General features: G+C 47.2%; 1 protein-coding gene across 3 annotated transcripts; it reads left to right on the top strand.

Moving 5' to 3' along the window:
* Nucleotides 1-99: 99 nt before the first annotated feature.
* MTMR4 (myotubularin related protein 4) lies at nucleotides 100-25,544 on the top strand. Of its 3 annotated transcripts, XM_049637766.1 has the most exons (19): nucleotides 100-229; nucleotides 1,416-1,454; nucleotides 5,168-5,257; nucleotides 5,615-5,731; nucleotides 6,272-6,354; nucleotides 8,382-8,542; nucleotides 8,654-8,750; nucleotides 8,921-9,034; nucleotides 9,863-10,059; nucleotides 10,308-10,436; nucleotides 10,865-10,976; nucleotides 11,290-11,485; nucleotides 11,718-11,903; nucleotides 11,980-12,150; nucleotides 12,302-12,456; nucleotides 18,549-19,947; nucleotides 22,378-22,488; nucleotides 22,724-22,812; nucleotides 23,251-25,544. In XM_049637766.1, the coding sequence occupies exons 2-19, from the start codon at nucleotides 1,452-1,454 to the stop codon at nucleotides 23,426-23,428; spliced, it is 3,588 nt and encodes a 1,195-aa protein (XP_049493723.1). In that variant the 5' UTR covers nucleotides 100-229; nucleotides 1,416-1,451; the 3' UTR covers nucleotides 23,429-25,544. The 3 variants fall into 3 exon arrangements, with proteins under 3 accessions (XP_049493723.1, XP_049493724.1, XP_049493722.1); XM_049637767.1 differs by lacking the exon at nucleotides 100-229 and having other exon boundaries at nucleotides 1,252-1,454; XM_049637765.1 differs by lacking the exons at nucleotides 100-229; nucleotides 1,416-1,454 and adding an exon at nucleotides 3,487-3,738.

Genomic DNA, 25,544 nt, shown 5'->3' with positions numbered 1-25,544 from the left:
CGTCTGCCCTACTTGACCAATGAGCGGAGTGAAGAGTGAGGGCGGCGGCTGCGTGGCGGGGGCAGGGCGGGACTTGGCGTGGCTATTGGCCAGGGCGCGCACAGACCGGAGATACGATTGGTTGGGGTAAGAGGCACCGTGGTGGGGTCGAAGCTGCGCGGCCTCAGCAGCTGGGGGAGACGGAAGTGGTGAGAGCGCGGCCTCGGAGGGTCGGGCGGACGCCGCCTGGGTGAGTCACCGTGCCCCGTGCACTGCCAGTCTGGGAACCGCAACGACTGCGTCTTGCCCCGCCCCGCCCCAGCCCCTCCGCTTTTCATGAGCCCCGCCCTCTGTCATTCGGGGCCCCGCCTCCGAATCTTTAGGCTCCGCCCCTAGAACCTGGACACCTGGGCTCTTCTGCCAGCCTGGCCCGCCCCCCCTCTTCCCCCTCGCCCCGGGGCCAGATCCCCTTGGTCTGGGAGCCCTGGGCATCGCAGGTCTGGTCCTTGTCCTTCCCTTCCTCCCTCCCTCCGTTTCCCTGAGGCTGCGTGCCAGTGGGCGGTGAGGCAGCACCTCTGGCTTGCCGCTTGCTGGCTCCCCCGTGAGGAAGGGTGGGCTGTGATCAGGGAGGCGGGCAACACCACAGATGGAGGCTTTTATCCCCACAGACTTGCGCAGGGCACTGCTGGACTGCTTCTGAGCTCGGATAGCAGGCATGAAGGAAAGTGTCAGTAAAACCGGGGCCTGGCTCCCTAAGTGGGCCAAGGAGGCCCATCCTGAATTTCTGTTGCTTAGGCCCATTTGACAGGTACTGACTCGGAGGCCTTGAACTGGCCTGATTCTGTCCCTGTTGTGTGTGGCCTCCCACAATCCTGCATCCCACTTGGTGTCAAGTACACTCAGCAGGACCTATCCAACGCCGCTGTCTTCTGCTCACAGGTTGTGGTCCCCTCCCTCTTGTCCTCTGCTCTGGACTCTGCCCCCAGTAAACAGGTCAGGTGGGTGCTACTCCCAGACTTAGAGGCTGGCAGAGCATTCCTGTGGATTCATATCCCTACCAAGGCCTGAAGTAAGTCTTGGTTGTGCAGCTTCTCGTTTCAGAGTTGTAAGTTCTTTTGCTCTCCCAAAAAGAATAGGGTTTGGAGTGTTCTCCTTCGGGTCTCAGAATCAGGACTCTTGAATTTTGCTGAATAATTTTGGATGACACTCATTCCTGCTCCAGAACTTTGTAACTGACTTCACGCCCTGCAGAATCACTTGTTGCTTTTCTCCCCATGTAGCTCGCATTGCCTCTGTCTGGCAATGCGGGACTTGTGGAGAGGCTGGATTCTCTGTGAGATTCTCTGTAGAGGTCCGGAGTAGGTGTGTGGCATTTGCTGATTCTAAGGTAATATTAATGGTGCTCTTGAATCCTATGTTTCTCTTTCTTCTTACAGTAAGAAGCAGGCAGCCAGGACCCTCACCACAGTAGAATGGTGAGTACTCTCCCTTTCCTCAAATCGTTGTGTTTTCTGTAATCCTGTCTTTCTCCATGAAGCTGCCCTGCCCCTCCTGGACCTTGAGCTCCAGGCTACTCTGTTCATCTCCTAAACGGGTTCATCTGCGCTGGAAATAAATTAGGGTTTCTGTAGATTGCAAAACATCAGCCAGTATATGGCCCTGGGACAGGAAGCCTGTAGAAGTCTTTTTTTGCACATGCTATGCCATGCGTTCCCTATACTACCTACCACTGGCGCTCTTAGCCTTTTATAATGGCCCTTCTCTTGCTTTTCTTGGGTCCCTGGTGGAAGCTCTCTGTTCTCTCTGTTCTGGCCTGAAAAACCAGGCCTCCTTTATCTCAAGATTCTTGTACTTCCTAGTGGGCCCCTTGGATATTGTGGGTCCTGTATCAGGAGTGACTCCACCAAAACACTGGGGCTTCTCCAGCTCTAAGGTGCTGCTGTCTGTTAAGCTACTGCAGCCAATAGCTGACTGGATATACAGCAGGACAGCAGCCTCAAGATGCCCAGAATATCACTGGGCTGTGCTGGGGGTGGGTTAGGGAGGGGGTTGTAATGATCCTGTATACTCTTCCACTGACTCTAAGTGCCCTTGTCTCACCTCAAGTTCAGGGAACCCCTTACTTTATCCCTGAGAACTAGGAGAGGAAGCAGTGAGATGAGAAGAGAGTGGAGAATTGTAGGCCCTGGCCCATACCAGGCCCTTGCTCTTTTCAGTTCCTTTAGGTATCTTCTGTACTTAGGGACATGTTAGGGAATTCAGCTGGTGAGAGGACTCTCTCCTTCCCTCCCTAGGCATGTGGGTATGTGGTGTGTGCGGTACTGTTCTGGTATCTTCTTAGAAAGCTTGCTGGTCTTGGTCCCCACCAACTGATAGCCCCTTTCCTTTTTCTTTTCTGTAATACCCTGAATAGACTGTTGGCTTCAGGGTTAGCCTAGTTTAATTTTGAATCCTAGCACCACCACTTAAATAGCTTAGGTAAATGGCATACTTTCTTTTTAAGCCTGATGTCTCACCAGTAAAACAGGATAAGGCTTAATTCTTGGGGAGCTGAAAGGTTTTAGTGAGATAATATTTGGAACATGTATGGCTCATAGTAGATGCTTAATGCAATGTCAGGTTTTCTCCTATTCTTCCCTTGCCCTCAAATCCAAACCAAAGCCCTGGTTTCTGAAAGTAACCAGGCACAGGAAAGTGTGGGATTCTGACCAGCTCCTTCTGTGACTCCTGGTGGCACTTTGAGCCTTTCACTGCTCTCTGTTCCTTGGCCCTCTACCCAACTCCCTCCATACTCTCGGGTTTCAAGTTTTATTCTGCATGCTTCTGTGGTCTTTAGTTCCAGTCTTCTCTTTCCCAGCCTAAAAAATTCTTTTCCAAGAAAGACTTTCTTAGCCAGATGTCAGAGGATGTGAAACAAGGGAGATGTGGAGCTTAAAAGAGTAGGGTTGGGCAGGGGTCTTGGAATAAAACACTTAGAGAACTTCCCTTTCAGGAGTGTGGAGTGACTAACTGGCATAGATCAGTGTACGTTCTAAGAGGCAAAAAAAGGGAACGGGATTTAGTGACGTTAGGGGATGGGAGGACACTGATGGACAGGGGTATGGTGGGTGGTGGTTTGGGAGGGAAAGGAAGAAGCCTTGGAACTGGAAAGGTCACTGGGTGGAGGTAGGCGAGCTCCATTTTGAGAATTCAGAACAGGCTTTGAGGGAACTCAAGGTGGGGAGAGCATGGGGATGGAGTGGGAAAAGGGGGGTGTGGGGTGGCTCACCTGGGAATATGGGAAATGAAAAGATGTAGGAGGTCTTGCCTTACCCTTTCACGCGATCTGGGGGCAGTCCCGCACCCCAGACTTCGAAAGCCCCTAGACTTCCCCAGAGGACGCCCTCGCACGCTGCGGAGGGGCTCCGAGGAGGGAGGAGCCTTGGAACTGTGGGCGGGGCCGCAAGGTTCCGCCCCATCCCTCCTCTCACGGCCTGGGTCTCTCCCCTCCCTTCTGCGCTCGTGCGGGAGGGCGGAGCCGGGCTCGCTCCATTGTGGAGAGTAGGGGAGAGGCGCGCGGGAGTCGCGCGGAGGCCCCGCTACCAGCGCGCTCGCCTCCTGGCCGCCGCGGCTGCCCCTGGCAGGCACCGCAGCCGGGATGCGGCGGGCGCCCGGCACTGGCGGGCAGCGCAGCGGCTCCGGGGACATGTGCGCTGGCCCAGACCGCCCGCGACCATGAGCCTGACCGCCCGCGTCTCCTGCTCTATGCTCAGCTGCTTCGTAAGTGTTGGCCTCGCCTGCGGGGGCCCAGGGGTCCTAATGTATGCTGCACCCCCAGCCCCGCCCAGGGCCAACCCTTGAGATTCCGGATTTTCGCCCATCCCCCTTCCCTAGGCCCCGGGCACGGGAGCGGGGCGGGGGGGTGGGGTGCGGGGGGCGGCGGGTGGTTCCCTTTTCTTTCTTGGACTTGCTTTCATCTTCGGGTGCCGGGGGATGTGGAAGGACGGGATGGAAATTCTTTGACCCATCTTGGCCCCGGAGCCACTGCCCTTGACTGCAGATCTCCAGGCCCCGCCCTGCAGGGGTACATCCCTTTACCTCCACCTCTCCATCTTGGTCCCACCCGCTGCATCCTTGCATGGGGATGTGGGATGTGGCTGGGATGTTAGGGGGGCAGGTCGGGGAGCACAGAATGTCTGAGCTGTTCCCCTGGCTCCAGTCCCCTCCCCCTTCTACCACTCCATCCCTCACCTGACACGCCAGTCTTTTCTCCTTGACTGTCCCCCAGACAGCCTCTCTTCTCCATCTTCCCTGCCTCTGCAGGGCTCTGTACCTCTGCATCATTCCCAGTCCTCCCCCACCCCCTTTGGCTTAATGCTCCTTCCCAGCTTCCCCCATCTGTCCTCTCAGATGTTCCCACCCTTCCCCTCTCACCACCCCCCTCCCCCATCCCTCGTGGGTGGCTGCCAGGCCTCCTCTCTCTCTCCCCTGGCCTTCCTTGGGTCTCCCGGTTTCTCCCAGGTGCGTGGATCCCCTCTTCACCCCTCCCTGGTGGTTGGGAGAGGAGTTACTTCTGCTTGCTGTGGTTATTCCTTAGGAATTCCCCTCTGATCAGGGGGCAGGGCAGGTTGCTTGGCAGGTGGTGGGGCTCTTTAGCAGTGTGGGCCTAACTGGAAGATAAGCTCAGCTCCAAAAGACATCCTCCTTTTGAAAGCAACCATGAAGGCCCTCTAGAGGCTTGGGACTGAATCCCCCAACCCACTCCTCTTTGTCTCCTTCACCCACCAGATTGACAGGTCGTGGTCTTAGGTGCCTGTTTTCCCTCTCATCTCTAAAACCAGCAACCACACCTGGTTCCTTTTTCTCAGGACAGCACTTCCCATTCTTACTTCTGTCTTACCCTCACATTAGTCTTTTCCTTAGTTTTCTCTCTTCTTCCGTTTGGGAAATTTTGGTTCTATTTGGTTCTGCTGCTTTTTGAGGAGTGCAGATTCCCAGGTCCTCTTTGGACCTTACTCTTCCCTTAGGCTTAATAGGCTTGAGTACCCCCCTGTCCCAACCAAGCCAGGCCTCTTTTCTCTCCTCTGGTGACCAGAACCTTTACAAGTGTGTATGGGGTGTATCCCGGTTTGTTGAGGGGAGGGGAGCAGAATGAGACCTAATGGGCCAAATGGAGCCTGGTGACTTAGGGCTGAGGCCTTCCCCACAGGGTGAGGAAGGGCCCCCCAGCCTGGAGTACATCCAAGCCAAGGATCTGTTTCCCCCCAAGGAACTAGTGAAAGAGGAGGAGAATCTGCAGGTAAGGAGGAGTTGGGGGCTCAGGGTGGGTTGAACTCTCTGCCCAATTAAAAACACCTTTTTTTCCCTCCCCTCAAAAAATATCTCCAAGGGAATCTAGTTCTGGGCTTTGGCTTCCTGTTTCCAGGTCTCTGGAGGGAGGGGACTCTGTCTACATGTGCATTGTAGAGCCTTTGGCCCCAGGGAGGGAAAGGCAGCTTTCCTGTACAGCTGTTGCCTGGTGCTGTTACCGTGGAGAGGACTCTTCTGTTCTGCCTTGGCCCAGCTTTTCCAGAGGGAATCCCACAGATCAGGGTTTGGGGAGGGGAATGGAGGGGTGACTCACTTCTGGACTGAGGGTTCCTCTGCCCTTCAACAGGTGCCCTTTACAGTGCTGCAGGGTGAGGGAGTGGAGTTCCTGGGCCGGGCAGCTGATGCCCTCATTGCCATCTCCAACTACCGACTGCATATCAAGTTTAAAGATTCTGTCATCAACGTGAGTTCCTGTCTTGTTCTCCCACAACCACGGTAGAATCCCTGTCTGGTTCAAGGTGGGATTGTTCCAATACTCTACTTGATCGTGTCTCCAAACAGTTGGGGTTCCCTTCTTTTTCTCACCAACCTTTTATTTTCCTGCCTCGTTCTCCTAGCTATAGGCCTGTCTTTCTGCCTGTCTCTTATTCTTCCATCCCCTCTTCTCTCTTTCCTTTTACTATGTTCCTGGCCCTTCTAAGGGGTGCAGTGGCATTGTCTGAAGAGTGCCACTTACCAACCGTGTGGCCTTGGTCAAGTCACCCTACTCAGGCTCAATTTCTTCCCTAATAGTTTGTTGTGAAAACACTTGGCTTGCAGGGTTCTTGTGATTATTAATTAAGGCCCTGTATGTAGAGGACCCAGCACAGTTCCTAGGCACTTAACTGGCCCTCAGTAAATGTGGGTTTCCTTCCTAGTATTGATATATCAGCATCTGGGCTGGGGTGGGCATGAGGAGGGGTGAGAGTGGGGATCTGAGCTTTCGTTTGCCCTTCCTCTGAAGGTCCCCCTCCGGATGATTGACAGTGTAGAGAGCCGTGATATGTTCCAGTTGCACATTGCCTGCAAGGACTCCAAAGTGGTGAGGTGAGAACAACGGGGCTGCACGCAGGTCCTCTGGCCCTAGTCTTGCCCAGGCCTCTCTGATGCAGGGTTTCTCTGCAGCAAGAAAGGAAAAATCCTGCCTCACTTTCCCCATTTGGAAGAAAAGGTAGAAGCCCTGTCTAGGTTGGGAGGTCACTTTACTGACCCACAGTATCTTGACCTGGAAGAATGGGGATAATGCATAGCTCATGGGGTTGTCATAAGGATTAAATAGGATAATGTATGAGAAAGCACCTAGGGTTAGCATACAGCACTTACTTTATTGTTGGTTCGTTTATTAATTCACTTAACATACATTTATTGAGTACTCTCCTCTATGGCAGACTGTTCTTTTTTTTTTTTTTTAACGTTTATTTATTTTTGAGACAGAGACAGAACATGAATGGGGGAAGGTCAGAGAGAGAGGGAGACACAGAATCTGAAACAGGTTCCAGGCTCCGAGCTGTCAGCACAGAGCCCAATGTGGGGCCTGAACTCACGGACCACGAGATCATGACCTGAGCCGAAGTTGGATGCTTAACCCACTGAGCCACCCAGGTGCTCCTATGGCAGACTGTTCTAAGCACTGGAGATACAGCAGGAACAAAGAGACAAAATTTCCTACCCTCATGGGGCTTATATTCCATCGGGGAGATAGCCAGCAGTAAATAATTAGTAAAATATGTTAAATGATGGTAAATGAAAGGTGAAAAATAAAGCAGGTAAAAGGGATATGGAGTGCTATGGAGGTGAAGGTTGTAGCTTTAAACAATGTGATCACAGAAGGTTGCATTGCAAAGGTGACATTTGAGTCAAGACCTAAAGAGAGTGACCATGTGGATATTTGAGTGAAGAGGGTGCCAGAGAGAGAGAGAGCAGCGAGTGCAAAGGCCCTGAGGTGGGTATGTACCTAGCATATTGGAAGAAGAGCAAGGAAGCTAGTGTATAGCTGGAGTGGAATGCATGTGGGTGAGGGTGGTGAAATGTAAGATCTGAGAGGTAAGGGGGGGTGTCAGGCTGTCATAATGACTGGCTTTTACTTTGAGGTAAATGAGAAACCGCTGCAGGGTTTTGAGCAAAGGAGAGATGTGATCTGATTAAATGTTTTATAGAATTGCTTTGGCCCTATATTGTGAATAGATGGAAGTGAGTTGGGGGCAAAAGCAAGGGCAGAGGCCGAGGGATTAGTTAAGCTATTGCAGTTAGCCAAGTGACAGAGCATGATGGCCTTGCTAGCGTGGTGGTGGTCAAACTGGTAAGGAGTGGTCAGATTTTTGAAGGTAGAAGTGACAGAATTTGCTCTCAGATTGGATATGAGAGAAAGAGGAATCTGGAATGACTCCACGGATTTTTAAAAGAATGCTCAGTTTAGAGGCTGTCATGTGCTCAGGTCTGTAGGGATTCAGAAAGAGAATCCACAGTGGCCTTCCCTTCAGGGAGGTTGAGGTCTAGTTGCTGAAGGAAGATTTAACAGTGGCAGTATGCTATGGAAAAACATACTGTTTAATACTCTAAGCATATTAAGAATAAAAGAGGAAGGGGTCTTAAAATGGAGTGGGCTGGGAAGGCTTCAAAAAAGAGTTGTGACCAGAACTATCTTCAAAGTGTCAGTAGGATGTGGCTTGGCCAAGACGAGGTATAATCAAGCAGAAGTGAAGAAACAAGGAGACAGGAATGATGTGAACAGGACTTCCTGCCTGAAGCAGGAGTCATGGGAGATAACGTGGAATAGCAGACATTCAAGGACATGCGGTAGCATTTAGATTTGATATGAGAAATGAAATGGTAGGGCCCCCCACTAGAAGGGACAAGTATGTCTCAAGGACTAGAGTTCTTGGGAAGAGAATTGTCAAAAAGATAAATTCTCTTGGGTATTCACCAGTATCCCTGGTTCTCCTCAGGAACCCCATGCCTTACCTTCTGCTTTAAAGCCTCCTCTCCCCACAGCCTTCTTGTGGCCTTGTTTTTGACCCTTATGGCCCCAGTGCACACCTGCCTCTTATCTCACTCTGTGGCTTCTTGCCTGGCAGGTGCCACTTCTCCACTTTCAAGCAGTGCCAAGAGTGGCTGTCACGGCTAAGCCGGGCCACGGCGAGACCTGCCAAGCCTGAAGACCTCTTTGCCTTTGCCTACCATGCCTGGTGCCTGGGGCTGACTGAGGAGGACCAGCATACTCACCTATGTCAGCCAGGTAAGGCCAGGCTGTTTTCTTTGGGAGATTTCCTGTCTCTTGGTTCTTACCCTCCTCCACCCCTGGCCATGGTTCTGTTGGATGCTGACAGGCGTGGGGGCTGTGTTGCAGGAGAGCACATAAGATGTCGCCAGGAGGCTGAGCTCGCAAGGATGGGCTTTGATTTGCAGAATGTCTGGAGAGTCTCCCACATCAACAGCAACTACAAGTGAGAGGGCAGGGGCGGGGGAACCAAAATACCAATCTAGACTTAGACCTTGCCGGGCACAGCCCCTGGTTCTGTGAGGGGAGGACTCCTGACTCACAAAGCCATCCCTGGGGATCTTGTCATCACATGTCTTAGATCAAGCTTGGTGATCCCATCTGTTCTCTTCGCAGATTGTGCCCCAGTTACCCCCAGAAGCTGCTGGTTCCTGTATGGATCACAGACAAAGAGCTGGAGAACGTGGCTTCCTTCCGCTCCTGGAAGCGGATCCCGGTGGTTGTGTATAGGTGAGGCAGTAGGGGACAGGAAGTAGAGAGGATACTTTTTATGCAGTAAGGAAAGAGTCAAAACTGGAGATTTGTCCTAGTTGACCGGGAATTGACACCCTGCAGGGAATGAAATAATTTCAAATCAAAAACTGCCTCAGTTTTTTTCTCCTAAAGATGAGGCTTTGGAGAGTACATTCACTTTACTCTTTTTTGGAGGGTGTGTGTGTGTGTGTGTGTGTGTGTAAAATGTTGCATTAGAACAAGAGTTGGCAAACTGTCGCATGTGAACCAAATCTAGCCTGCAGCCTGTTTTATGTACAGCCCAGAACTACGAATGATTTTTATATTTTTAAAAAGTTATTAAAAAAAAAACAAAAACCAAGAAAACCAGAAAGGAGAATGTATGACAGAGACTGGCTATGACGTGTGAAGCTGCACATTTATTGTTTGTTTCTGTCTGAAAAAGCTTGCGGGTTCCCTGCAGTAGAACATTATAGCTAACGTAGAGCGAGGCATATAGTAGCGAGGAGGTTTGGAGTTGTTCTGCTCTGGGCTCAGGCTTGCTCTCCTGCTGGTGTCTGTACCTGGAGCAGGTGCTGTGCAGATTCAAGAAGTCAAGGTCACCCTGGCAACACAGAGCCTATTTGAGAAATGTGTATGACAGCACTTTCTAAACTATAAAGCCCTCTAGATATGTCAAGGGCTCTTGGTGTTTATTATCATGGCCTGGGTGAACTGGTAGCCCCTGTTGGCTCTGGAGATCTTAGTTCTTGGGGCCTTGGTAGTAGGCGTGGGGGGTGGGAGCTGCAACTGGCAAGGGCATGATGGCTTCTTCCATTTTGTCAGACACCTACGCAATGGGGCTGCAATTGCCCGCTGCAGCCAGCCTGAGATCAGCTGGTGGGGCTGGCGCAATGCTGATGATGAGTATCTGGTCACGTCCATCGCTAAAGCTTGTGCTCTGGACCCGGGGACAAGGGCCACTGGGGGCTCCCTCAGCACTGGGAATAGTGATGCCAGCGAGGCATGTGACACTGACTTCGGTAAGGTGTGGGTGGTGCTGACGCCCTGGGGAGCAGGTCCCCTCCTTGGTCTCATTGGCTTTCAGGGAGTCCCCAGTGAGAGGATGGGAAGAAGATGACAACACACAGGGTGCCAGGGTCCCTGCCCTTTGGGAAGCTGTGGGGTGGCAGGGGACTATAGTTGTATGTTCTCCTCTGAAAGGGAGTGTCCCAGGGTAGGGTGAGGCTGGGCTGGCTGACCCAGGGTCTGCTCCCTGCCACATGTTTAGATTCCTCCTTGACTGCATGCTCTGGAGTGGAGAGCACAGCGGCCCCCCAGAAACTGCTGATCCTGGATGCCAGATCCTACACGGCGGCTGTGGCCAACCGGGCCAAGGGTGGAGGCTGTGAGTGTGAAGGTACTGCTGTTACCCCAGTGTCTGCAGTCAGTCTGTGCTCTGGGTGGCTTTGGTGAGGAGGGACCTGGGGGCAGCTCGTGCAGTGGAAAGAGCCAAACACTTGGCTTGGAATCGGGACTCTGCCACTTAACTAGCTATGACTAAATTGCTTAATCTAAGTTTCATTTTCTTATCTGTCAAATGGGGATGATAATAACAATTACTGGCTAGAGAAGCTACTATATATTGAGAGTTTACTATGTATTGCCATTGCTAGTAGTACTAGGACTATCATTTGTCATTAACATCATTATTACTACCGTTAGTATATGGCTCCTGAGCGTCCAGACATAAGTGGTCTGCACTGCCAAGGAAGCCTGGCCCACTTGTCCTGGACCCCTGTTTTCAGGACATGCTCTTATGCTCCACTCTCCTCTGTATGTCTACAGAATACTATCCCAACTGTGAGGTCGTGTTCATGGGAATGGCCAATATCCATGCCATCCGGAACAGCTTCCAGTACCTTCGGGCTGTGTGTAGCCAGATGCCTGATCCCAGCAAGTAGGTGGTCCCTGCCCCAGTTCCATCCTCTCTTGTCTTGTCCTTCACCCAGTTCTAGTTCTTAGGAGGTGAGAGAGGGAACTGGGGAGTATAGAGGTATGGGAGACCTGAGAGCCTGGGTGCAGTGGGCCAGTTCCAAGATCACTCCTGCTTTTTAGCCAACACTTTGGAACAGCCACAGGACACTGGGCTCCCTTTGTTTGGATCAGCCCTCCCTAGGGACTTCATTAGTTGTGGCTGGCCATGGGCGGTGGAAGAGACCGTTGGATCCTCAGCGCCCTTGGTGACAGACTTGATTTCTGCTCTTGTGTAGCTGGTTGTCGGCACTGGAGAGCACCAAATGGCTACAGCACTTGTCGGTGATGCTAAAGGCAGCCGTACTTGTGGCTAATACTGTAGACCGGGAAGGCCGGCCTGTGTTGGTGCACTGCTCAGATGGCTGGGACCGGACACCGCAGATTGTAGCCCTGGCCAAAATACTACTGGACCCATATTATAGGACGTTGGAGGTATTGAGTGGGGTTGGGTGGGAAAGAACAGAGGGAAAGGGGGGGCGGAGAAGGCGTTGGGTCCTCTGGATCTGTCTTGGGGATCTTTCAGTGGAGGCCATGGGTGGCTTTGAGTTGTAGGATTGGTTCTGCTCTTCTCTGAAGCTGCCAGCTCCTTGCTTCGGGCATCCCCTGGGGAGTAGCATACCAGCCTTTCCAGAAAGGCCCTATACTTGGACTCTCTTTTTCGCAGGGCTTCCAAGTTTTAGTAGAGTCTGACTGGCTGGATTTTGGGCACAAGTTTGGAGATCGCTGTGGCCACCAGGAGAATGCAGAGGACCAAAATGAGCAATGCCCTGTGTTCCTCCAGTGGCTTGATTCCGTTCATCAGCTGCTCAAGCAGTTCCCCTGCCTGTTTGAGTTTAATGAAGCATTCCTGGTAAGTTAAAGCCTGTGGCCAGGGTCAGGGAGAAGGTGGCCGAGGCTCCCATTTGCAAGCTGTCTTGGCCCTCTAGGTAAAGCTGGTGCAGCACACATACTCCTGCCTCTACGGCACGTTCCTGGCCAACAACCCTTGGGAGCGAGAGAAGCGCAACATCTATAAGCGGACCTGCTCTGTGTGGGCTCTCCTGCGAGCTGGCAATAAGAACTTCCATAACTTCCTCTACACACCTGGCTCAGACATGGTAAGTCCAAACCCTTATCCTGTCAGTGCTTCTTCGAGACCTGTAAGGAGAACAGGGTGAGTCAGGGGGGAGAACGTAGAGCCAAAAGCTTGGGGAAGGAAGAGGGACCCGGAACAGCTCACAAAACACTAGTATGGTGCTGCTTCCCTAGGTCCTGCATCCTGTGTGTCACGTACGGGCCCTACACCTCTGGACAGCTGTTTATTTGCCAGCGTCGTCTCCATGTACACTTGGGGAAGAGACCATGGATCTTTACCTTTCCCCGGTGGCTCAGAGCCAGGAGTTTTCTGGCCGTTCTCTGGACAGGTAAGAAGATCCTTTCTTGCTCTCTTCTCTCTCCACCAGGAAGGCAATACTGCTTTGTGTCTAGCCTAACGTTCTCCTTCTTTTATGAGATATTTAAAAGCAACTTCTTGATATAGTTGAAGGAGAAACTTGGCCCAGGACTTGCAGCTAGCATGGAGTGTACTCTGTGTGTCTTCAAGGTCCTCTCCTAAGATAAGATTGGTTACCTTCTTTCCTGGAGCTGCTCTCACCCTTTGTGACATAGCCAAGCAGAGGACAGGAGAACAGAACAGAAAGGACTGTTTTAGGAAGGTTTGTGGGAATGGGCTTGATTTATGTTCACTGATAGAAGGCATTGATTGGGGCACTTCCAGAAGCATCTGATTCTCAGGGAAGTGGTTTCCAGAAGAGGGATGGCCTTCATGTTCTCCCACAGGAAAAGGCCAGAATTTAAAGTTTTTATCTTTTTGATTTATTTTGAGAGAGAGAAAGAGGAGAAAAAAAAAAAAAAAAAGCGTGAGCTGGGGAGGGGCAGAGAGAAGAGAGAGAGAGAGGAGAGAGAGCATCCCAAGCAGGCTCCTTGCCATCAGTGCAGAGCCTAATGCAGGGCTCGATCCCTTCAATTGTGAGATCATGACCTGAGCCAAAAATCAAGAGTTGGATGCTCACCAGGTGAGCCACCTGGCCAAAAAGGCCAGAAGTTAAAGGGAGACATAAAAATTAAAGTTTATCTTCTGGCTGAATATTTGGGGGAAGTACAGTCAATGTTGTTTACGTTATAAGAGTAACACAAGTTCCTATTTTAGAAAAAGTTGAACGATGTAAAAGTAGAAAATGAAAGTCCTCCCTCCCTGATCCTTGTCCCCACAGGCTGGTAACACTTTGCGTGTCTTTCCTGATGTTTATGTTTACATACATGTATCCACGCTCTCATATAGAAACGTTTTTAAAATACAAAAACAGGGGCACCTGGGTGGCTTATTTGGTTGAGCGGCCAACTTCAGCTCAGGTCAGCTCAGGTCATGATCTTGAGGTTTGTGAGTTCGAGTGGGCTCGCTGCTATCAGCACGGAGCCTGCTTTGGATCCTACTTTGGATCCTCTGTCCCTCCCTCCCTCTCTCTCTCTCTCTTTCTCTCTCTCTCTCTGTCCCTGTCCCTCTGCCGCTCGTGCTCTGTTCCAAAAGTAAATAAACCTTAACAAAATAAAATACAAAAACGGAACCATATTTTGCATACTGATTTGCCCGCTTTGTATTAGGCTGTCACCCCTGTAAAGCACATGTAAAGCTGCTGTTTTATTGCTTTAGCGGCTGCATATGTTAGTCTAAAATTAGAGTGTAGCATTATTTATATAACCAGTTTCCAACTGGTGATCATTCAGGTGATTTTTTTTTTTTTTAACCATTACTGGGAGTGCTTTAATTAACATCCTTAACTATGTGTAAGTTTTTTAAAACAGTTGTCAAATACACATAATAATTATCATCTGAACCATTTTTTTTAAATAATTTTTTTAAGTTTATTTATTTTGAGAGAGAGACAGCATGAGCCGGGGAGGGACAGAGAGAGTGGGAGAGAGAGAGAAAGAATCCAAGTAGGCTCCATGCTGTCAGCACAGAGTCCGATGTGGGGCTCAGACTCACAAAACTGTGAGATCACGACCTGAGCTGAAACGAAGATTTGGTTGCTTAACCAACTGAGCCACCCAGGTGCCCCATCAACTGAACCATTTTTAGGTGTACAATTAAGTAGTCTCATCTTATATGTGTATCTTGGCATTTGTGCTAGTGTTTTTGCCAGATAAATTTCTAAGCAATGAAAATGCTGGGTTCAAAGGATATGTATGATCTTTGTTTCTTGGTGGAAGATTTTTATTTTTTATTTATTTGTTTATTTATTAAAGTTTATTTATTTATTTAGAGAGAGCACATATGTGAGCAGGGGAGGGGCAGACAGACAGAGGGAGAGAGAGAATCCCAAGCAGGCTCTGTGCTGTCACCATGGAGCCCAATGTGGGGCTTGATCTTATAAACTGTGAGATCATGACCTGAGCCAAAATCAAGAGTCTGACACTTAACTGATTGAGCCACCCAGGCACCCCTTGTGGAAGACTTTTAAAGCTAAAATATAGCTTAAATTACTGGTTGAATATTATAAAGGAAAACAAAAAAAAAAACACGCCCCTATAAATTACTGGTTTTAGGGTCTTGAGTCCATGGTCAGCTGCCCAGGGATAGGCTTTAAGAATTCTGTGATTTTCCTCTTTCCCCAAACTATGCAGAATTTGAATATAGGTTTATAAGTTTACTTTGCCAGGGAGAGGGCTCAGAACTTTTTATCAAATTCTCAGTAAGTTCTGTGACTTGTGTAAAAATCAGTCTTAAATTAATATCTAATTTTTCAATTCAATAAGTGTTTTTTTTTTAAACCTACTAGTTGTCTAATACTAGGTTTATGGGCCAAGAAATACAAGATATTGATTCTATTTAAGATATTCTTTAAAAGCTGTAATAAGATAGACATAGGAGAACTACTACTAGAGAACATTTCTAAGTCAGCATCCAAGCAAGTAAGAATGTGTGTAGTTCAAAGCTATTAGAGAAATGAGAAGTCGGAAAGGGGTCATTTGGTGACTGTTCATTCAGAGAAGTTTTAATGGAAGACCAAGCAGGAAACCTTGGCTTTTTTGTCTAGCATCTGGTGCAGGGCCTGGCACATAATAGGTGCTTTAGTAAATGCTTAAATGAACAAACAAATGAATGGAATACCTGGTAATAAGTAGTGGAGAGGGGTCCAAAGGAATTGGATACATGAGAGTTAGTTGTTTTGTTTAAAAAAAAAAAATTTTTTTTTTAATGTTTGCTTATTTTTGAGAGAAAGAGAGACAACATGAGCAGGGGAGGGGCAGAGAGAGACACACACACAGAATCTGAAGCAGGTGCCAGTCTCTGAGCTTGTCAACACAGATCCTGACATGGGGCTCAAACCCATGAACTATGAGATCATGATCTGGGTCAAAGTTGATGCTTAACCAACTGAGCCACCCATGCACCTTATGTAAGAGATAGTTCAAAGAAAAAAAGAGGAACCTCTTTGGAACTGGCAGGGGTTAGGAAGGAGCCATTCTGAGGAATAGAAAGAAAGAAATATGGGATAGTTCATTGAGGGCTTTAAACATTTCCCTGAGGAGTTTGAGTCAGTTGTCAATAGGAAGTCATTGTAGGAAGTCATTGTGACCTGGTGAACATGGGATTTTTGGAGAATGAATCACTGAGCTGGGTAGTTGGAGACACAGAGAACAGCCAACACTGTTGTAATTCAGATATGAGGGGAAGAGTCCTTGGAAAAGGAAAGGATTAAAATCCTTGAAGAGGAGTCATTAGCAGATCATGATGTGACTGAGTGTGGGAGTGTGGAAGTGAAGAGGACTCGTCAAAGGTCATGACTCTCCGAGCCTAGAAACTAGATGGATATTAGTACTAACCTAAAGACATTGGGAAGTTGAGAAGACGAGTCAGTTCAGAGAAGAGGAGATACAGGCAGGTTGGGATTGAAATATTAGCAAAGAGAAGGTGTGCTATAGGCAGTTCAAGATGGAGAGTTGGATTTGGAGGACTAAGTAGCATGCAAATTAAAAAAAAAAAAATGCTTTCTTTAACAGCTGGCCTGACTTGGTTCTACCTTTCTCTAGATCAAAAATATCCTGCCCTCTTTTCTCTTTTTCCATTAAAGTACAACACATTCTGCTATACCCAGCTCAAATCCTACCTTCTCTACGTAGCTTTCTTTGACCACCCTCGTTGGATGAGTTGTCTCTGTTCTAAACTCCTCAGGCATTATTGTTTCTACCAGCATTATTGATTAAACCTTCTGTGTAGGTAGTAATTGGCTATTGAGGATTTCAGACTGTTGATACTGTTGAATTTGGGTCAACAATACATGGGAGGTCTTCATACTCTTCTACTTCTTTTGTATGTTTGAAAGTTTCCATGATAAAAAAGTAAAACAAAATAAAGGGGGGAAAAAACCAAAGTTAGCTGTGGTACTTTTTAAAAATACAGATGCCTGGGTCTCACTCTTGGCCATTCTCATTCATAGGTCTTTGATGGGTCTGGTTGTCTATATATCTAGAAGATCTATAGGAGCTCCTAATGTGCACCAAATATTGAATCTCACTTGTCTTTTTCATTCAGTTGGTACCTAGCTGTGAACACTTGATGTTAGATTTTAAGCTCACTACTCATTTCTCAAATTGTTTGATTGGCCAGTGTTGGGAATTCAAATAAGAAACAGTGCTGCCCTCACGGCACTTTTATAGCAGGAGAGAAACAAGTAAATAGTAAGTGCAGTAATGTAGGAAGTACTGAGCGATGTGCTTTGAAGTGGATTGTTTTGTTTAATCTTCACCACGGTTTTAAGAGATAGATACCATTACCTTTCTCTGATAGATGAGGGAATGGAGGCTTAGAGAAAGAAGTTAAGGTCACATAGTTAAAAAATTGCCAAGCTAGGATTTGAGCCGAGGCTATGGGACTCCAGAGACTGTGTAATCATAACCATTGCCATTGCCTTCCTGGAATTTCATACCATACACATACACAAAATCAAAATTGATCACAAAAGTAATCACACATAAAAATACTTAAAAAACATAATAAGGCGTTTTTTAAACCTGGGTGGCACAGTCGGTTGAGTGTCTGACTTTTTTTTTTTTAATTTTTTAAATGTTTTTTATTATTTTTGAGAGAGAGAGAGACAGAGCATGAGCGAGGGAGGGGCAGAGAGAGAGGGAGACACAGGATCTGAAACAGGCTCCAGCACAGAGCCTGAGGTGGGGCTCAAACTCAGGAACCATGAGATCATGACCCGAGCCAAAGTCGGCACTTAACTGACTGAGCCACCCAGGTGCCGCCCCCCTCCCCCACATAAAAAAAAAATTTTTTTTTTAATGTGAGCGTCTGACTCTTGGTTTTGGTCCAGGTCATATCTCATATTACACAGGATTGAGCCCTGGGTCAGGCTCTGTGCTGACGGCTTGGAGCCTGATTGGGGTTTCTCTCTTCTCCCTCTGCCCCTGCCCCCACTTGTACATGTGCACATGCTCTCTGTCTCTCTCTCTCTCAAAATAAGCACTTAAAAAAAACCTAAAAAAACTCCCATAAGTTTCAAAAACCAAACACTTAAAAAATCAGCTATATTTTAACTCCATCTTTGAGGGATTTTTCTGTGTGGGCTGGACTGACTGAGGCATCTGAAAATAGGAGTCCAATTAAGTCTCCACTGTTTCCTGGCAAATTTCCCTGAAGTTTTCGTTGCTCAAAGGACTTTTGAAATGAAGAATCAGACATTCTTGAAAATGTCTGTTACCCGTTTGGTGTGCACGAATGCTTCTAGAACTCTTTTGAGTGCTTTATGCTAGGGGAATTTTCCATGGTGACTTAGGACTCTGAGGCATGCACTGCTGCTAAGGGGTTGTAAAAGGCTGTGCTGGTTACTACTGTGATGGAAAGATCATTTCTAACAAGGAAGGCAGTAAAAATGAGAAGTTGTGAGTGTAGTCTTAGTAAGTTTGCTCTTGGCTGCCTATAGTTTGAATCCTCATAGCATCTCTATAAGGTATAATTTATGATGATCATTTTACAGAGGATGATAGTACATGTCTAAAAGGTTAAATAACTTTCTTGTAGTCATATGGCTAATCATTGTCGGAACCAGTATTGTCTAGCTCCAAAACTGTCTTGCTTCCATCTTACCGAGTGTGATAGAGGTAGTTGGACATTAGATTTAAGGCTCAGGTATAGTCCTGGCTAGCATAGTCGATTTAGATGGCATCAACATAGAAAGCATTGCAACCATGGGAGTGGTCAAGATCGCCCAGGGAGATTGTGTAGAGTGAGGACTGATAAAAGTTGGGGGCAGATGCTCAGTTCTGGAGGACAGAGTTCACGTCCTTCACTTTTTGCAGAGTAGACTTGTTGCAGTGAACATTGGTTGTTTGTAATCTTAAATGTTGTATCTTGGGAACTCTGGCTTTGATGTTGCTTTGATGGCCTGATTCTGCATATTAGAGGTAGCTCCCATTTACTGACCTGGAGGTGTGTTTGTCTTTCTAGATTACCTAAAACCAGATCTATGGATGATCTGCTTTCTGCCTGTGACACAAGCAGCCCCCTGACTCGCACATCCAGTGACCCTAACCTGAATAACCACTGTCAGGAGGCCAGAGTAGGCCTGGAGCCCCGGCACAGCAATCCTGAGGGCTCAGAGACCTTTGTGGAATCTGTGGTAGGAGGTCCTCAGCAGACTGTAGGAGAAATGGGTCTTCCTTCCCCTCTGCCCAGCAGCCAGAAAGACTACTTGAGCAAGAAACCTTTTAAGAGTCAGAGAAGCTGTTCTCCAAGTTACAAACTGTTTAGTATTGCAGTGCCCCAGGAAATGAAGAGCAACATCTCTGATCCTGAGATCAAAGTCTTGGAAGAGACTGAAGCAGCAGCTCCAGACCCTCCTGCCCACAATGAGCTGAATAGGACTTTAGATGGCACAGAGGAGCCACCTGAACATTGTCCTGAGAAAGAAGCTGTCAGCACACTCTCCGAAGTTGTTTCCAACAAATGGAATGGAGTTTGTGATTTTCCTGAGTCTTCCCAGGACTCCCTTTCGGGTGCCTCCCAACAGGCCCTGCTAGATTCCATGCTAGGTGTGCCCTCTGGATGTGCTGCAGATCACAGTCTGGGTACCCTTTGCGACCCACTGAGTGCTACCAGCCAAACTCCTTCGGAGCCAAGCACTGACTTCCTCAGCCAAGATCCCCCAGGGTCTGTGGCAAGGAGTTCCCACCAGGAACAGCCCAGCTCTGTGCCAGATCTGATTCATAGGGAGGAATACACTGGCAAAAGAGGGAATAATAGGAATGGGCAGTTATTGGAAAATCCTCGCTTTGGGAAAGTGCCATTGGAATGGGCCCGAAAGCCAGTTTCTCAGAGCCAGATCAGTGAGTTTTCCTTTTTAGGATCCAACTGGGATAGCTTCCAAGGGATGGTGACTTCATTCCCAAGTGGGGAGACCACCCCTCGGCGGCTGCTTTCCTATGGCTGTTGCAGCAAAAGGTCAAGCAACAAGCAGGTGCGGGCAATAGGGCCCTGCTTTGGGGGCCAGTGGGCTCAGAGAGAAGGGGTGAAATCACCGGTCTGTTCTAGTCATTCCAATGGACACTGTACTGGTCCAGGGGGAAAAAACAACCGGATGTGGTTGTCCGGTCACCCAAAGCAGGTCTCCAGCACAAAGCCTGTTCCACTGAGCTGCCCTTCTCCAGTGCCTCCTCTCTACCTGGATGATGATGGACTGCCCTTTCCCACGGATGTGATTCAGCATAGATTACGGCAAATCGAAGCAGGGTACAAGCAAGAGGTAGAGCAGCTACGCCGACAGGTGCGTGAGCTTCAGATGAGGTTGGATATCCGTCACTGCTGTGCCCCTCCAGCAGAGCCCCCCATGGACTATGAGGATGATTTTGTAAGTATTCACCACTGCTATCCATCCATTCATATATTCTTTCCATCCAGCCTTCCACGCATTCAACATTTACTCATTGGGTACTTGCTATGTGCCACTGTGTTAGGTGGCTGGTCTGTAGGATGAAGGACATAGTCCCTGCTCTCAAGGAGCTCACAGTCTATAGGAGAGAGAAGCAGACAACTAGAATGATTTTTTTAAATGTTATCCTGGAAGGAAGCATCAGGTGTTGGGGGCTTAGGCTTTCCTGAGAAGATAGTACTTGAGGTGAGTGCTGAAGAACTTGTCATATTTGGCTAGGTGGACCATAAAAAGGAAATACCATTCTCAAAAGCATGGAGGCAATAAGTATTCTGATGGGATGACTCGAACAAAGGGATGGGGATATGTGTGTATGTGCACGTGTGCATGTGTGAGACATGCATGTACAGGTGTGCTGGGCCATGGAGGAGGGAGTTGGGTAGTGAGGTGGGAGCTGATATTGGAGAAGTAGACAGGGATTGGAAAGGTCAGCTCAAGATCCCTTCTTGTGTGGATTCTACCCTCAAGGCAGCACGATTTTGGCCACTGAGAATCATGATCAGATCTGTATTTTTTTTTCTAATGTTTATTTTTGAGAGAGAGAGAGTGTGTGTGTGAGCAGGGGAGGGGCAGAGAGAGAGGGAGACAGAGGATCCGAAGTGGGCTCTGTGCTGACAGGAGACAGCCTGACATGGGGCTCAAACTCACAAACCGTGAGATCATGACCTGAACTGAAGACGGACACTTAACTGACTGAGCCACCCAAGTACCCCAGATTTGTATTTTTTAAAATATTTTTTAAAGCTTATTTATTTATTTTGAGAGAGCACCCACGTGGGGGAGGGACAGAGAGAGAGGGAGAGAGAGAGAATCTAAAGCAGGGTCTCCATGCTGTCAGTACAGACCCTGATGCAGGACTCAAACTCAGGAACTGTGAAATCCTGACCTGAGCCAAAAACCAAGACTTGGATGCTCAACTGACTGAGCTACCCAGGCACCCCATCAGATTTGTATTTTAAGAATACTACTCTAGCAATGGTGTGTCAAGTGGATGAGGCACTTGAAATGCAGGTTGGGAGGCTGGTTAAGATGTTTTGGAATAATCCAGGGGTGCCTGGGTGGCTCAGCTTGTTAAGCTTCCCACTTCGGCTCAGGTCATGATCTCACGGTTCATGGCTTCAAGCCCCATGTCGGGTTCCGTGCTGACAACTCAAACCTGAGCCTGCTTCAGATCCTGTGTCTCTGTCTGTCTCTGCCCCTCCCCCATTCACGCTCTGTCTCTGTCAAAAATAAACATTAAAAAAAAAAAAAAAGATGTTTTGGAACAATCAAAGTGAGAGATGATGAAGACTAAGCTTTGTTGTGTTGGGAGCCTTCAGATTTGGGTCCACAATTCTTAAGAAGCTTCTAGGAGTCAGTTTCTTGGTCACAGTATCATGTCATCAACACGGACACTTCCCTTCCTTCTGTTAACACATTCCCACTTGCCTGCTGCCCACTTACTGGGATGGGATGGTCAGGGCTAACAACTTCCTAATATTCGGAGTGTTGGTTTAGAACAGGAGTCAGCAAACTTTCTGGTAAAGGGCCATATTAAATACTTTAGACTTTGTGGGACATATAGTCTCTGTCCCAGCTGCTTGTCTCTGCTGTCACAGCACACAAACAGCCATAGACAATACGTATAAAAATGAGTGTAGCTGTCTTCCAGTAAAACTTGATTTACAAAAACAGGCAGTGGGCTAAATTTGGCCTGTGGGCCATAGTTTGTGAATCTCTGGTTTAGAATGTAATGAGAAATATGTCCGTGCTGTGATAAAGCATATTGGTTAAGAGCATAGGTCTGAATCCAAAATACATTTGACCCTTGAACAATGCAGGGGTTAGGGTGCTGAACCCTCATGTAGTCAAAAATCCACATACAACTTTTGAGTTCCCCAAAACTTAACTAGTAATAGCCTAAGAAGCCTGATAATACAGTAATTAACATATATTTTGTATGTTAGATGTATTGTATGCTGTGTTCTTACAATAAAGTAAGCTGGAGAAAAGAAAACGTTACTAAGAAAATCATAAGGAAGAGAAAATAATACATTCATAGGACTATACTATATTTATTGAAAAATCTCTGCATACAAGTGGACCTGTGCAATTCAAACCTGTGTTGTTCAAGGGTCAACTGTACAACGTTGAAAATTCAGGTTTACTACTTACTACCTTTTAATTTTCTCCGTGCTTAATTTCCTTATTTGTAAAATAAGGATGATGATAATAATATACATCATACGATTCTTGGGAGGAATTAAAGAAGTCCATGCATGTAATATTCTTAGAATAGTACCTAATGCATAGGAAACAGTACATGTTAGTGATGGTGAAGATGGTGTTGATGTCTTTGCCTTTCTTCAGACATGTTTGAAGGAGTCCGATGGCAGTGATATAGAAGATTTTGGCTCTGATCACAGTGAAGACTGCCTTTCAGAAGCAAGCTGGGAACCTGTTGATAAGAAAGAGACTGAGGTATGTCCAGGCAAATACATGCTTTTGTGAAGCATTGAATTCTCATATTTCTCAGAGATGAGTGACATGCTATAAACTGAACCTTCTCTTGGGCGAGTGTCTTCTTTTTAGGCAAGTAGAGGCCAACTATAAAGACAGACCTCATCATTTTCTCCTGGAATGCTTTCCTTGTTGCAATGTTGCTCTTCTACTTTGTTGACAAGGACCTGGAATTTTTCCTTGTGCCTTCTGTTAGGTGACTCGCTGGGTTCCAGACCATATGGCATCACATTGCTATAACTGTGACTGTGAGTTCTGGTTGGCCAAACGAAGACACCATTGCCGGTAAGATGTTTTATATGATTCTGTAAGGCTCAAAAAGGAGTGATTGATGTATGTGTATCTGAGCTAAATTGAGTTAATCTGAAAATGGAGATATCTTTATAGGGACTACTTTTGTTTTCTGCCAACTTTTCTCTTTATTTACTCATGTAAGGCCTTTTAGAGTATCCTTCATGGTTTTTTGTTTTTTTTTTTTAGTGTTTATTTTGAAAGAGCAAGAGAGAGCATATGCAAGCGGGGGAGAGACAGAGGGAGAGGAGAGAGAATCCCAAACAGGCTCTGCACTGTCAGCACAGAACCTGATGTGGGGCTTGAACTCATGAACCATGAGATCATGACCCGAGCTGAAACCAAGAGTTGGATGTTTAACTGACTGAGCCACTCAGGGGCCGTGAGGATCATTCATTTCTGATGAGCTCTTCCCTCTTTGTTCTTTGGCAGAAATTGTGGGAATGTATTTTGTGCTGGCTGCTGCCACCTGAAGCTGCCCATTCCTGATCAACAGCTCTATGACCCAGTTCTCGTCTGTAACTCCTGTTATGAACACATCCAAGTATCTCGTGCCAGGGAACTCATGAGCCAACATCTGAAGAAACCCATTGCTACAGCTTCCAGCTGAATGCCAGAGGAGATGACCTGTCCAATTTTAGCAGGTTTGAAGGGAGGATCTGCTTCAGGTGTAGTTTTGAAGGTTCCTTGGTGTGGCTCATGAAATAACAGAGCTCAAAGATACCATCTTGAGAAATCCTCCTTGGTACCATGAGACTGGAGCAGAGGAATTCCAATTTGGCAGGAGGTCCTCTATTGGTGAGACCCTCACCTTGGGGTAATGGTCCTGATCCAGACCCAGAGTCTGGAAGCTTAATGTTGAGCTGGTGACTCCAGCTTTTGTCCTAGGGGCCACAAGATGATGATTTCATAGATACCGCCCGGTGATACATGCCCCAAACAGCAATAGAAAGGCATAAGTATAACCAAACTCCAAGTGATAAACAGATCCATCTCTCCTCCACCTTGAAAAAAGCAGATTTTAGTATACAAGATAGGAATTCCTATCCTATTTGAAATGAACTATATCCTGTTCCTCTGTGCTCTGTGTCTGTGCATGAAGGCTCAGTCTTTAGAGGCACTCCCTCTAGTTGCAGTAGTTCTGTCTCTGTGGAGTTTGGTTTAAAGACTGGTTAAGCAAGTGGAGGTTTTGCTGTATTTTTCACTTGGCTTATCGGCCAACATCAGTGAATATTCAGTTTAGAGGGACAGTTCTAAGGAGTCAGACATTCTTGGGAGCAGAGGAAAGCTCTGCTGATGTTCAGTCCTGGCAAAAATCAGTTATTTTGAGCTGCGAAGGCAGTTGTCTCTGTTACTCAGTGGCAGCTCTTGAGGTATGCACTGTGAAGAATGAGAAGGGAAAAGCAGAAATGATCCTTGTCAAATATTTGCTGATCGTGCCCTGCCCTTTGCGCCTGACTTTTCCTAGTTGTCCTGGTGCTAACACAGGAGTTACACCTTGATCCTCTCCTGGCATGAAAATCAAACAATGGATTTTTGTTGTTGTTCCATTGCCCACTTCCCTCATGTTGTCTTTCCCTTGGCTGCTGCCTCCTCTGGGTCACACTGCTTCTTATCCTGAACACTTGACACCTTGAGGGTAGAATTTAGCATTTGGTTTTTACCTCCTAGAATATGCTGTTTGGTATGTGAGGGTTTCAGTACAAATGCTGCTGTCTATTTCTGTGCACTTAACAATGGAACCCAAACAGAAGAGAATAAAGCCTTGATACCAAAATTGGGAGAGAAAATGTGTCCATTTGGACCAAACATTGTTTTTTTTTGTTGTTGTTGTTGTTGTTTTGTTTCATCTTAATATGTACCAGTGGCACTTAACCAAAAGATACAGTGATATAGCCATGTACTGTGGTTGGGACAGATATAGTCTCCTTGATCTATAATGAAACCACTAGTATTTCCTTTATACATTTTCCTTAATCCATTGGTGTATAAAAGGTGAATTACACTTAGGCTTATCCTGTTTTAAAACTATGGTAGCTGTCTGTCTAACTGCTACTTTCATGTTACTTCCTAGAAAAAAATTTTTCATTTGAAAATAACTAGGATCTGCATTTAGAACAAGAATTGTTATTTGTCCTGACCTTTTCTTTAGTCCTACAGAGAAGCATCTGTGCTTTTATACTTGTCATGGATGTAACCTAAAAAGTTTTGGCGTATTTAGGTCAGCCTAGCAGAACTTTTTTTTTTTTTTTTTTTTTTCATTTAAACGGAGTTGAATAATGGAGATTTGTGTCTGGGAAATTCCTGAGATCATTGAAAAAGTAACAAACTATTCCTTGTCTCTGATACGTAAAATTCTAAGCATTTTCTCAATCATTAAAATTTACTGCCAGTTGCAAGTGGCTTTTTAATTAACTTTCATTGCACTTCACTCTGCCCATTTTCAGGGGGAGTAAGATTGGTGGTAACATTTGAGGAGACTGTATCTGTCTACTTCGTGTGGCTGTTTTGAGGGACTGTCCCATCAGTGAACATACTGCATGGCCTTGGAGAGAGACTCTGGGCTCTCAGCTCAGATGTATTCATCAAATACTCCTTTCAGAGCTCTTGTGGGTGTAAGTGACATGATGTGGCCAAAAATCCAAACTGTGCAGTTGCGTTGTGACAAACATGCAATGTGCTGTAAAAACTCAATACAATTTAAATAAAATCTCTATATTAGTGCT

The sequence above is a fragment of the Panthera uncia genome, chromosome E1 (assembly GCF_023721935.1).
Source record: "Panthera uncia isolate 11264 chromosome E1, Puncia_PCG_1.0, whole genome shotgun sequence".
NCBI lineage: Eukaryota > Metazoa > Chordata > Mammalia > Carnivora > Felidae > Panthera > Panthera uncia.
The sequence above is the reverse complement of the archived record's forward strand: the minus strand, read 5'-3'. Positions and strand labels throughout refer to the sequence as shown.

What these genes read in the sequence shown, in the direction of transcription:
- MTMR4 (XM_049637765.1), top strand. Translation starts at nt 3,694, where the DNA reads ATGAGCCTGACCGCCCGCGTCTCCTGCTCTATGCTCAGCTGCTTC. An exon ending in AAGGACTCCAAAGTGGTGAG is followed by an intron (nt 6,355 to 8,381) that starts GTGAGAACAACG and finishes CTTGCCTGGCAG; the next exon opens with GTGCCACTTCTCCACTTTCA. An exon ending in TGGAGGCTGTGAGTGTGAAG is followed by an intron (nt 10,437 to 10,864) that starts GTACTGCTGTTA and finishes GTATGTCTACAG; the next exon opens with AATACTATCCCAACTGTGAG.